This window comes from Mustela nivalis (assembly GCF_964662115.1).
Source record: "Mustela nivalis genome assembly, chromosome: 5".
Lineage (NCBI taxonomy): Eukaryota > Metazoa > Chordata > Mammalia > Carnivora > Mustelidae > Mustela > Mustela nivalis.
In genome coordinates this window covers 117,062,840-117,077,008 of record NC_139024.1, presented here as the reverse complement: position 1 = coordinate 117,077,008, position 14,169 = coordinate 117,062,840, and the positions used below count along the sequence as shown (strand labels likewise).

Sequence of the window (14,169 nt, the reverse complement as noted above, 5' to 3'; positions counted from 1 at the left end):
AAACCTAAATAAACTCCTGAATAGTGATTTCTACTTACAAAAGCTATCCTTCAAGGGCAACTAAAAAAATATATATATTTGTGTGTGTGTGTGTGTGTGTGTGTGTGTATTTTTTATACATATATTATATATGTATTTATCTGTTCATCATCCTCTCTGATACCAAGTCTTGTACTCTGCTGATGGATGTGGGATCGGAAAAACCTTCACCTCTATTTTATTTTGATAGAAGCCCCTGGAATGTTTCTGTAATGACATTTCACTAATTTTTATTGTCTGTGCAAACATCTGATTTATTCAGTACCATATTCTGAAGTTGCAAGCAGTTCACAGACATTTATCCTTTCAATAATGCTGGAATAAAGTACAGAGTGTGGTATGACTGTCCTCTGACTTCCTCAGAGTTGAGCAGGGTTTCATTTCAAGACAAGGACCCCATGTGGACAGGAGCGAAGGGGGATCCTGAACATCTGAGGACAGGATCCTCAGACTCCCCTTGACCCTACTCCCACTGCAGCTTCCCTCTCACTGACTGAAGGGCCGCATGGCATTTCCAGGAACAAAGTGAACAGGGCGCCCTACACCCTTTCCTGCCCCTCACTGCATTTCTACTCCAGTCACCTAGTTCCTTCCATCTTTGCTACACGTTATAAACACGGTTGACTCAACCGTAATACTCAGAATCCAACAACAGTAATGGCAAATGACTGGAGCTCTCCTGAGATAGGCGCCAAATCTGTACGTGCTCCGCAAAGGTAGAGCTGTCAGATCTGCCCCAAACTCCTAAAACCAAGGAGCAAGTTTTGCACAGTCTCTGTAACGTTGCCCTTTCTCTCTGTTCTAGAACCGTCACTCTATTTCAGGTCTTCTGACCACCTTTCTGAATCTACAACTGCGGTGGAAGCTCTTTTAAACATGGCTTTAGGAGCCTTAGATCTTATAAGCGTCAACTGGATCTGAACTCAAGTTACGTAGCTTAGGTCCATCAATGGGCCCTGCCACACATAACTGGAATAGTCCAGCCTCTGAGATCCTCCAGAAAGGAGCAGGCAAAGATTCTGGTGCCCTCAGGCCTAGGAAGGCAGAGCACAGAATCACATCAGCCCCTCCAGGGCGCCCCACCCCTGGGCAGCCCTGTTATCCCAGGTCTGGTGAGAAAGAAGGAAACCAGTTCTGGCTACCGTGAGAATGCCTCCTGCATCCTCTCTGACCATACCTATCGCTCCCTGTGCTCCGGTCATTTCTACCTGGGCTATCTCTTCAGTGCTTTCCCTGTTCCATCCATTGCCCCACCTGTCACAGAAGCATGTACCAATTACTGCTGTCCACCTAGCTGTGTAATGGGAACACACAGGGAGGGTTCCAACTACAACACATACTTTTTGCTCTCAGAGATCATACCCTAGTTATGGATGCCAGATATATGATAAAATGATAGGAGTGCGAGCCAACACAAGTCTGCAGGAGTTCAGAGCAAGGGAAGAATTCCTTAAGTACTCCAAGGGTAAGATTAGTGTCAGGGGACTTCAGCAAGGGCTGAACCCAAAAGAAATGAAGGATTTAGACTTGTTCTTAGGCCTATTTTATATCTCCTTGGAATCAGTTTTAAATTCCCTTTGGAACAAAGAAAAGCACTAGCCATGTGGTGAGGGCAAGTCAATGGGGTGAGAACACATACACCACAAGGTTAGGAATTTTCTGTGAAATCAAGTAAGCAGAGCATCACCACAGGGGGTTATGGGGGAATGTTACTCCTTCCTCCTGGTTTTGAACTGCCATCTATTTCTTGGTTTCCCTAATCAAACCATAAGCCCTTGAAGTAAGGGAATGAAGACTTTGCCTCTTCTGAGTACTTCTTCCAGAAGATCTAGTAAGATATACTGGGCAAGGCCCAGGAACTCAGTACCTACATGCCGAATATCGTGAGGCTAAATAACAAAGAAGATACTATTCTCTCTCTAATGGCACTATTTATCACAGCTTCTGGCCAACAGAACTCCTGCTTCAGCCACTGTTCTGTGCCATGGACCCAGGAAACAGAGGGGAACAATGGCCTCTTCCTCCTCCTCATTAATGAAAATGAGCCATTTACATCAATACTGCCTGTCTCTCTCATTTCTTAGGGCTGATGAACTATTTGTTCTTGATCTTCCGCCACAGGTAACAGAGGCAATGCTGAAAGAGCTCCATGGGAAATCACAAAACACTGTTTGATATATCAGATACAGTCACCACTAGAGCCCTCTCCCTGCACAGAGTGCCTGATAAACATTACCATGTCCCAACCTGATCGGCCCTTTAATCAAGGAAGCACATGGTAACTGTTAAATGCCTTCTTTCTGTGATCATAAGTATGTTTACTCAGTGAGTGGTGATGAATTAAAGAACTACACAGACATGACAGATTCATGATTACAAGGTCCTGCCATGCCCTTTTATCTCTGTGCATACCTCCTCACAGACTTCACGGACTGCTGCCACGCTTGGCTCCTCCTCGGGCTCCATGCCTCCCCCAGGGACAATCCATCGGTCTGGATGGCGACTACTGCTCACGAGTAGCACCTGAAAGTCATAGAAGTCATGTGGACAGTTAAAAAGAAGAAAGGCATATTTGTACAAACTCTAAACAACATGGAAGAGTAAGCACTCGAGACCTATTTTTTGTTTATACCTCTCTGAGTCACTTCTTGTAGGGTGGCTTTCGTTTCTAGTGGAAAGAGTAGACAACTCACCTTGTAAAAAGCAGAAAGGCATCTGAACCAGTGGCCTTTATGTCTACCTTTCCTCAGGCTGTCAGTCACTTGTGCTATCTATCCTCTCCTTTGTCCCTTTCCCTAAAGCCCTTTGAACACAGAGTTGAGAAGGACTGGGGAGGAAATAAGTCACTGATAAGCCTGGTGCACCGTGAAGGACTGGTCAGAAGGAAAGAAATCCTTAGCCCTGGTTGGCACCGTAGTCCCAAAACCTTCCCTCCCAGCTCGTCATCCATGTGTCCCAGCTCCTGATCCACTCGATGGCCACAAGCCAGTACAACGCACCACCCTAAGTTCTAACTGTGCACTCAGAACCCAACTCCCTCATCTACAGTTAAAGTTGGACAATTTCATCATGCTTTCAGCTGAGATAAAACTAGAATTTTTTTTACTACGAACTTTCATTAAGAAATGAGAACAAAACCAATAAAACACATATGTGCGCGCGCACACACACACACACACACACACACACACCACACACAGTCCTGCAGACTATGGTTTACTAATGCAAAATTAACCAGCATTCTAGTTATGGCAGGAAAAAAAAAAAAATCCTAGAATGTCCTCAGCAACTTTTCCTTACTCCTCTTTAGCGTAGATGCTAAACAGTTAGCCGGATCCCTCCTTGGAGGCAGAATTAGTTGGCATTACTCCCAAACTGAAAAGATCATCTACATAGCTCCCTACACCATCACTTGCTGACGAGGTCTTTTGAGCTTCCCTCCCTATTCTAAATGTATTCACCCTGTGCACTTCACTTCTACTCTGCTGTTATCCTTGTTGCCTGGAAGAAAATGCTATATTCGGGATGCCTGGGTGGCTCAGTTGGTTAGGCAGCTAGCTGCCTTCGGCTCAGATCATGATCCCGGCATCCTGGGATCGAGTCCCACATCGGGCTCCTTGCTCAGCAGGGAGCCTGCTTCTCCTTCTGACCCTGCCTGCCACTCTGTCTGCCTGCGCTCCCTCTCATTCTCTCTCTCTCTGACAAATAAGTAAAATAAATAAAATCTTTTAAAAAAAAAAAAAAAGAAAAAGAAAATGCTACATTCTCTGTAGCCCCTACAGATTCCATCACTGACTTCCAATGACCTACTTTCTGGTCCTCTCCCATCTCTCCTCTGTGTTTTTTCTTTCTTTCTTTCTTTCTTTTTTTTTTTTAAAGATTTTATTTATTTATTTGACAGAGATCACAAGTAGGCAGAGAGGCAGGCAGAGAGAGAGGAGGAAGCAGGTTCCGATGCAGGGCTCGATCCCAGGACCCTGAGATCATGACCTGAGCCGAAGGCAGTGGCTTAACCCACTGAGCCACCCAGGCGCCCCTCTCCTCTGTGTTTTTGCAAGTATATGAGCCCTTGGAAATTCTACCTTTTTTTTTTTCATCCTTAATCCCTTTTCTTCATGTCATGATAGAGTCTCTTGATGCTCCTCTACAAAATCTGTGATCCACTGACTCAGAGGGGACTGTGGAGTTAAGAAGGAAATCCATGAACCCACATACAGTAACCAATATATAGTCCATGGATGGAGAAAATAATATCTTTACATTTACAAGTACTTTCTTTAAGTGCATGTAGTTTCTGTTTTGCACAATTCAGAATAACTTAAAATAATATGAAACCCACAAGAGTTCTGGGGTGGTGTGTAAATGTTTACTCTAAGGGATATTAAAAGTACGATGTAGAACGTTCTAGGAAGTTGTTTTTTGTTTTTTAAGATTTATTTATTAGAGAGATCACAAGTAGGCAAGAGGCAGGCAGAGAGGGGGGTGGGAAGCAGGCTCCCTGCTGAGCAGAGAGTCCAATGTGGGGTTCCATCCCAGGACCATGAGATCACGACCTGAGCCGAAGGCAGAGGCTTAACCCACTGAGCCACCCAGGCACCCCTGAAGTTGTTTTTAAAATAAGAATTCTGGGGCGCCTGGGTGGCTCAGTGGGTTAAAGCCTCTGCCTTTGGCTCAGGTCATGATCTTAGGGTCCTGGGATTGAGCCCTGCATCGGGCTCTCTGCTCAGCAGGGAGACTGCTTCCTCCTCTCTGCCTGCCTCTCTGCCTACTTGTGATCTCTGTCTGTCAAATAAATAAATAAGATCTTTAAAAAAAAATAATAAAAAATAAAAATAAAATAAGAATCCTCGCTGCGCTCCCACCTCATACCATATACAAAAATTAACTCCAAATGGTCCAACGATCTAGATGTAAGAGCTAAAACTATAAAACAGCGATAAATCTGAGGGGCCTCGCTGGCTCAGCCTGTAGAGCATGTGACTCCTGATCATGGGGTCACGAATTTGAGCCTCATTCTGGGGGTAGAGTTTACTTTAAAAAAAAATTTAAAAAACAAAACAAAACAAAAAAAACAGCGGTAAATCATCATGACCTTAAATTTCATAAAATATGCCAAATTCTTGAACATGACACCAAAAGCATGAACAAAAATAAAGATTAGATAAGCTGGACCTCATAAAAATTACAATCTTCTGTGAATTAAAGGACCTAACCCAGAGTGTGAAGAAAAATGACTTACAGAATGGGAGGAAATGTTTGCAAATTATCTGATAAGGGTCTGCTGTCTAAAACATGAATACATAAAAATATAAAAACTCTTACGACAACAACAACAAGACAAGCTGCATTTCCCCAAAGAAGATCTACAAATAGTCAAGGAGCACATTCATGATGCTCAACATCATCAGTCACTAGGAGAGTGCAAAGTAAAATTGGTCTGAGATACCACTTACACCCACAAGAATGGCTATAATTTTAACCCTTCTGAAGTGTGTTTGTTTTTTTTTTTTTTAAGATTTTGTTTATTTATTTGTCAGAGAGAGTACAGGCAGGCAGAGTGGCAGGCAGAGGCAGAGGAAGAAGCAGGCTCTCTGTGGAGCAAGGAGCCCAATGTGGGTCTCGATCCCAGGATGCTGGGATCATGACCTGAGCTGAAGGCAGAAGCTTAATGACTGAGCCACGACTGAGTTTTTGTTTATAAAAAAACAAGAACTGGCAAGGATGGAGAAAGATTGGAACCCTCAGACATTGGGTAAAAATGTCAAATAGTTCAGGCGCTGTGGAAAGTTTGTGGTTCCTCGAAAGTTAAATAAAAAACTTTTAAGGGGTGCCTGGGTGGGTCAGTCAGTTAAGCATCCAACTCTTGATTTTGGTTCAGGTCATGATCTCAGGGTGGCGAGAATGAACCCCACATCCGGCTCTGCACTCAGCAGGGAGTCTGCTTGAGGTTCTCTCTCCCTCTCGCTCTGTACCCCTATCCCTGCTCTCTCTCTTAAAAAAAAAAAAAAAATTACCATATGACTTAACTATCCCACTCGTAGGTATATACCCCAAAGAACCGAAAACAGGTGCTCAAATACTTATACCCAAATGGTCACAAAAGTATTATTCACTGTAGCCAAAGCGCAGAAACAACTTGAATGTCCATCAATGAATGAATGGCTAACATGGCGTACACATGCACAGGAAGAGTCCCATAAAAAGAACGAAGCACTGATCCATGCTACATAGTGGATCAACCATGAAAACATCATGCTAAGTGAAAGCCAGAGCCCATATGTCACGTTGTAAGATCCCACTGATGTGAAATGGGTAGAACGGGTCAATCCACAGAGATAGAAAGCAAACTGCTGGTTGCCAGGGACTGCGAAAAGAGAAAACTGGAGAGTAACTCCTTCATTAGAGTACAGGATTTTGTCTGGAAGTGATCACAGTGTTTTGAAATTGTAGAAAGGTTGCTAAATGCCACTGAATTGGTACTAAACTCCACTGACTTGCTCACTTCTAAATGGTTATTTCTAAATGGTTCACTTCTAAATGTTCACATGGTAATGTGACATGAACTTAACCTCAATAAAATAAAACTGGTTTTAAGATCACAGTAAATTTTAAAAGCTAAATTCAGGAGTCAGTGCTACTACTTTCTACGTCAGAATCTACACTCCAGGGAAGTGGCCTCCCAGAAAGTCATCCTTAGTTTTATAAACTATTAAGTTATAGAGCTGAAATAAGAGAAAAGGGGGGATTACTGCCACACTCCTTCCATCTCTGATAAATTGTGGCAAGTGTTACATTTTTAAAAAAATTCCCTATTGAGTACATTTGTGATGGGCACAGGGTGTTAATATGTAAGTGACGAATCACTAAATTCTACTCCTGAAACCAATTTTATACTATATGTTAACTAACTAGAATTCAGATAAAAACTTACTAAGAAATTCCTTATCAAAATAAAAATAAACCCAAACACAATCATGTTTGTTAATTTAAGTTAAATGTTTTTCTAAAAAGTCATCCGAAGACTCCACATATTGGCATTTAAGTCAACAATCCAATATGCAAGGAAAACTCAAGAAGAAGGAGTAGGAATATGGGTTAATCCTTCACTGATTTGTTATATAAACAACATGCAGTCTTTCTTCCTAGAGTTCTCCCTCTTCTTGGCAAAGTGTTGGGCAGCCATTCCAAACCTAAGCATTTGCTTGAAAGGCTGACTAAGGCCATCCAATTAGGTTATAGACCAAATGAAAGACCTTTACAGGGACAATTCCAAGCCAAAGCAAAGGAAACCTCTAACATAAAGTATAATTTAATTTCTAAATTTCAATCAATGTGAAATATCAATCAGTAAATTTAGGAAGCATTACTACTTTGCACATTCAAAGTATGACTGCGTGAGGTAATACTACGTATTACTGGGAAAAACAAGCCTCATTACTTTGTAGTCACACTTCAAAGTAAACACTGTTATGAGTAAACAATTCTCCTGGCTAAGTTTCCTTGACAACCCACTGCAAATTTACTGCAAAAAAAAAAAACAAAAACAAAAACATTCTTCACTTTAGCCGGAGGCTTTACTCCTTCTATCTTATAAAATACTAAGTGGTGTTTCTGGTCAGCAAATTCTGATTCTGAAGCTTGATTTTTAAATACAAAATTATTTGAAAAGAAATTAAATGGCAAAGCTCCTAAATCTGAAAATGATATACTAACAGAAAAAAAGCCCCACAGAACTTGTTATTTATTCAGCAAACATTCATTAAGCATCATTATAAACCATTAATGACAGTTGCAGATTAAACCTCTGAAATTTTAAGGCAGATCAGAGTGGGGGACTGGATGACCAGGTATTAGACCTTTCATGAAACTCTTATCACCAAGACAGGTGTTATCTGTACATAGATAGATAAATGTACCCATAGAACACATCACACCCAACTCCTGGATTTATAATACAGGTGGTCCTACAGAGCAGGGAGAAATCAAACAGGTAGGGCAGGGACAAGTTACCATCCACATGGACACATTGGTTGTGTCATATTGTATTGAGGGACACATGCATGTAAGAAAAGACTAACAAGATCTGTAGGAATAATAAAGCTAATGGGGGAAGATTTACATAAAGGGTTTAATTAAGCTTGGAACAGTAATGTTTTATTCTTAAGCATTATTAAAGCAACTTTAAAAACCTTAATATAAATTTTTAAAAGAAAATAAAAGAGGGGCACCCGGGTGGCTCAGTCTTAAGCCTCTTACTCTTGGTTTGGGCTCAGATGATGATCTCAGGGTCCTGGGATTGAGCCCCACATCGAGCCCCACATCAAGCCCCTGCTGAGCATGAAACCTGCTTCTCCCTCTACCTCTGCCGCTCCCCCCGCCCTCATTCACGTTCTCTTGCTTGCTCTGTTCTCTCTCAAATAAATAAAATCTTCAAAAAAAAAAATATATAAAAGAAAGCCCCCTGACCTAAAAGGAAAGGCGTATCTAGAGGAGAGGGGGAGAGAAAGGAGAAAGAAAAAGAGTAGTAATACACGATGAGGAATGCTTTGGTTGAGGTAGGCATGGGATACCATAAAGACTGAAAAGAGATACCTAACCCAGGCTGGGGGCCAGGGGAGAGGGAGAAAGGCAGTAGAGGGATGATAAGAGAATATTTTTTAGAGGAAGAAGACTTGAGTTAAATCCAAGCTCAAGAAGGACATTTATTCAACAAAAATCAGAAGCCTACTGGGTGCCCTTGTGCTTAGGACACAAAAGCAAAGTAGATACAGCCTCAGCTCTTGAGAAATTTAAAGTCCAGTGGATAAGACAGACAAGAAGTCGGGTAACTACAGTGTCTGTGGCGGAGACCATAATGTTCACCAGATATTTTATGTCCTTGTTTATGATATTCCAAGCCTCCCTGCTATCAGGTGGGGCCATCTGACTAGTTCTGGCTAAGGAAATCGGAGCAGAAGGGACACACATCACTTCTGGGCTAAGACAGGGAGAAGCCCACACAGCCAGCCTCTCTTTTCCTCTGTCACAGTGCCCAAGGACACAGTGAGCTTCAGTTGGTATAGCTATGAGTTGGGCATCTGAATGGAAGAGCACAAGCAATACAATTGTGTTGTGTTACAACAATGAGATTTTGGGGTTAATCTGTCATTGCAGCATAACCTAGTCTATCCTGATTAACAGTGTGAGAGGTCAGTGAAATGTCTAAGGATCTCTTCTGCTGACTGCCTCATACTCAAGCCTTAAGCACAGAGCTTGCCCCATATTAGTGGCCAATAAAAGTTTAGTGAGCAAATGAAAAAACGGTCCAATGATGGAATGAACAAATGAGTGCTTTACAGAAAGAGTGGAGAAAGCAGACAGAAGGGGTTTACTTAGGGAGATTGAACAAAAAGGCAGGGGTCTAATTATCAAGAGTTTGGATTGAAACCTGAAGGCAATGGGTAAGTCAAGGAAGTTGTTTAAGCAAAGAAATAACATAACCCAATTTGTTTCTGTTTTTAGTTTTAAAAGTTTATGTAAACAAAAATTAATTCCTTCCTGGCACTGCCAAACTGGAAGTGGCGAGGAGCATTCCTTCCAATTTGGGTTTTAAAAAGATCACTCTGACTTGAGCTGGACGTGGGCAAGCTTGGTAGCAGAACACGCTTCTGGTTGAGAAGAATTCAGGTTGAGAAAGGATGAGGACAGAAGTGGGAGTGGGAAGGAAGTTACAGGCTCTCAGATAAACAGAAAGAAGCATCCACAGGACTAAGTGATTGGCAGACTGTAGGCCAGGTCAACAGCAGAGCTGCCCTCCACCACTGAAAATGTGGAAGGTCAGTGGAAGAGGGAACCTGAGGGAGGATATCCTCTGACATATGAATTGAGAGCATAACGAGATGTCTAACGAATATTTCTAGTGGACAAGCACATAAATGTGGGACTGGAGCTTAGAAGAGGAAAAAAGAGATTTGGGGGGGAAATGGTCTTAGAGTTGATGAGACAGCACGAGAATAATACAAGAGAGAATATACATATTGGCAAAGTTCTAGCTAAGGGAGCTATCCCCATTCTCCCTATTGGCCACTCTCCCTGGTGTTAGAGAAGTTTCTATTCCCATCACCGAGAGCAAAGTGTGCTATGCTGGGAAACACAATCCACGTAACCCAGGTTAAAGATCTGGAAATATTTTCCTTAAAAAGTAAGATTATCTATGGTGATAAGTCTATACTGTGGGAAATCCTGATTAACAAGTGACAGATTTTAGACATACTGCTAATTTCCAAAAAACTACATTCAGTAAGATACCCAACATGATCTCATTTCCAACAACACAGTGCCCCTGACATTCGACAGTCCCTCTGCACTGCCATTAAATGACAGAGAGCTCTGCGGGCATCCCAGATGGCATTAGGGCTGTACCCCATCAAATCTGCGTATGACATGCCCTGCAAACTGCTTCTACAGACAACCCCCTCCTAATCATTTCTGGGTCCCTTCTTCAAAATAAGACCAGGGGTGCCTGGGTGGCTCAGGTGGTTAAGCATTTGCCTTTAGTTCAGGTGTGGAACTGAGCCCCACCTGGGGCTCCCTGCTTAGCCGGGAGCCTGCTTCTCCCTCTGCCCTGCCACTCCCCCTGCTCATACTCTCTCTCTCTCTCTCTCTCTCACTCAAATAAATAAATAAATAAGGTCTTTAAAAAGAAATAAATTTTTAAAAAATAAGACCAAAACAATTGTGAAAACTGCACTTGCTTGGATTCCAGATAAACAAAAGTGTTACTATATTTTATAGGATATATTTGATATACATATACACACCCAGTGTGGAGTCCAATGCATGGCTTGAACTCACAACCCTGAGATGGAGACCTGAGCTGAGATGAAAAGCTGGATGCTTTACTGACAAAGCTACCCAGGTACCCCATACAGAATATTTTACAGAACAGCTGTCACAAGTTCTTATGCACAAGGACCCTATAAAAGTATTTAAAAAATGAATAAAGCTCAGCATGAAGTCAAATAACTTGTTCAAGTTAAATCAATAAATTATCACAGCGCCAAGCATTAGAGTTTTGAAGACATTTTGCTCTTTGACTATTTTTTTCCTACACAGGAGCTCAAAATACTGCTAAAGTAAGGAACAAGTAGACATAAACAGTCAGTTTACAAAATGCCTTATAAACATCCCTTCTCTTTATCTAGCGCATCAGGCTGTTTATTATTATTATTTTTTTTTTTTAAGATTTTTTGTCAGAGAGAGAGGGAGAGAGAGCGAGCACAGGCAGACAGAATGGCAGGCAGAGGCAGAGGGAGAAGCAGGCTCCCTGCCGAGCAAGGAGCCCGATGTGGGACTCGATCCCAGGATGCTGGGATCATGACCTGAGCCGAAGGCAGCCGCTCAACCAGCTGAGCCACCCAGGCGTCCCACAGGCTGTTTATTTAATAAAAGGAAATTCCCTGTCTAGTACAAAGAAATACCATATTGTGAATAGATATTCTGACAGTTTTGCTTTGGAAACAAGGTATTTTAAGAACAATATGAAAAGGTGGTCAGAGAAACAAACTCTCCTGCATGGCATTCTTAAGTGTGAGTTCCAGGATACAGAGTGTAACTTTAGCCTTCTAAGTGAGTGGTCTGCGCGGTCTTCCTCAACTAATGTCCAAATATTTTTTATTTTTTAAAAGATTTTATTTATTTATTTACTTGACAGAGAGAGAGAAAGAAAGAGGGAACACAAGCAGAGGGAGTGGGAGAGGGAGAAGCAGGCTCCCTGTTGAGCAGGGAGCCAGATGCAGGGCTTGATCCCAGGACCCTGGGATCATGACCTGAGCAGAAGGCAGATGCTTAACCAACTGAGCCACCCAGGCGCCCTACTGTCCAAATGTTAAGATAACCACATGAGGCATTCATATCACCCAGTAGTCAATGACTTTATCTCTAAAAGGAAGACTGAAGAAACCAATAAACTTGGCTAAATTTGCAGGTTATACAAAAAAAAAAAAAAAAAAGAAAAGACTGAAAGTTGTTGGATTACACTGTCTCAACATAATTTACTGGAATGTTTCAGGCTATTTCTATAAACCTTAACCCACTCCCACAATCCTGTATACACCGAAAAAAAGCAGTCGAACCTTGAGGGGGAATAAATACCAACAAGGGCAGGCAGAGTTTGTTCAGGGCCTATCTTGTGCCAGGAGCGGAATTTTACACATTCTACTTTTAATATACTTTTCCTAATTTTCAAACAAGCACATAAGCGGGTACTTTTTAATACTTGCCATTACAGCAACGAGGAAACCAAGCCTTAGGTGATTCATTGATGTGGCAAAGGGCACAGAAAAGGACAGTGCTGAGCCAGGATTCAAAAGCCACTCTACCTGTCTGACTCTGACCACTTGGCCACTGAGAGCCTGTTATACCCATACGTAGCCAGCCCTATATGAAAAACCCTCCGAAAACCTAACTGCCACTGGATAAAAGGAAAAGATGAAGAAGGCATTCTAATCTAATCTTGAATTCAAATCAAGGATTTGGACCAGTTGTATGAGCAGAAATTGTGTTTTATTATATCTTCTTTGGCCAGAGCTGTCTTCTACAGGGAAGGAGCCTGTGAACTCCCCCATGTTATGCAACTTCCGTACACTTTCTTTTCTAAAAATGTTTATTAATAAATATAAAAAATGGCTACTAATACACGATATGATGCTCCGTTATTTTTCACGTGTTACGACACTACCACAATTCATTTCTTCCCTAACAACTGTTGTCCAGTCATCACTTGCTTTAAAAGAAGTGAGGCATGGAGGAATGGGGATAAGTGGGAGGCAGAGATGTATAAAAATACATAAAGCCTACCCCTGAATGGCCCACTATCTCATGCAAGGATGGGCAAACTGTGGCCAATAGGCCAAAACAACAACAACAACAACAACAACAACAACAACAACAAAAAGTTGGAAAAAGTCAAAAAAGAGTATTTGAGAACATGTGGATTTACATGAAATTCAAATTACAGTGTCCATAAATAAAGTTTGTTGAGGCAGAGCCACTGAATGCCCATTCATTTACCTACAGCACAGGGCTGCTTTCAAGCTACAAGGGCAAAGCTGAAGAGCCCAGATAAAGATCATGGGCCCGCAAGGCCGAACTTACTTTCTATCTCGTCCTTTACAGAAAAAGTTTGCCAACACTTGACCTACTAAAGGGCCCGAGTAGCTACAACATCACGTGGATAAGGACTATGAGAGGGGAGAAGACTTTGAGAGGGTTCCAGAACACTTGTCAGGAAGGAATATGTGAACTGGGCTGGGAGGTCTTTCCTGAGCCCAGGAAGGAAAGGTACTCCAGACAGGGGTACTGCAACTGCCGAAGCACAGATGTGCAAACCCTGTGTTATATCCAGAGAAGGCGGAGAAATCCGAGTAGTTTGATAATGGCGTAGGGTACATGATGGGAAAAGAAAAAGAGTGGAACAGAGGAAACTGGTAAATTAGATGGGGACCAGTATAAAAAACTCCAATAGCATGCATTACCAAAGAGTTACAGCAACTGAAGGCAACTGGGAATCCTCCTTGGTGTTTGAAGAGGAAGATGGCCATTTCATTTGTTTTAGAAGCCTACTGAATCTAGAAGCTGAATGAGTGATGGGCTGGAGTTGGGACAGAGAGGTCTGGTAGAGAGGATAAGGGCTGTAACTGTCATTCCTGGAGATGGGGAGCAACAGTGGCTAAAAGTCGAATTTCAGGGACAGTGATGGCAGGCAGGGACTGGTATAATTAATCAGAAAGGAGGATGCTGTGAAAGGATGTCGAGGCTAAGGCTTTTTACTGGGGTCAACAGGTGGTCAGAAATACCTGTTTTCAAGAGATAAACAGGAGGGGAGCAGATGGGAAAAGAAAAGAAGTTTGAAGCACCTCTAGGAGAAGTTAAGCTTCCTGCCCTCTATGACGGGAATATCACCACCTCAATGTCCATTTAGAAGCATTCACCCCAGAAACAATGACTGTCTCCGTACAGTACAATTGGTACACTAAGGAGAAGGCACTTTCTTTAAAACCTCATGTACAGTGGCACCTGGGTGGCTCAGTGTGTTAAGCCTCTGCCTTCGGCTCGGGTCATGATCTCAGGGTCCTGGGATCAAGCCCCACA

At 42.3% G+C, this 14,169-nt stretch overlaps 1 protein-coding gene across 2 annotated transcripts in view; it reads right to left on the bottom strand.

The window, feature by feature from the left end:
* NUDT3 (nudix hydrolase 3) overlaps positions 1-14,169 on the bottom strand; it is a 117,551-nt gene that overhangs the window by 54,210 nt on the left and 49,172 nt on the right. For both annotated transcript variants that reach the window (XR_014312241.1, XM_082732431.1), the window contains exon 2: positions 2,452-2,562. Coding sequence is in view for 1 of the 2 variants with exons in the window: in XM_082732431.1 (XP_082588557.1) it covers positions 2,452-2,562 (111 nt within the window). In the remaining variant the exon portion in view is untranslated. The remainder of the gene's footprint in view (positions 1-2,451; positions 2,563-14,169) is intronic.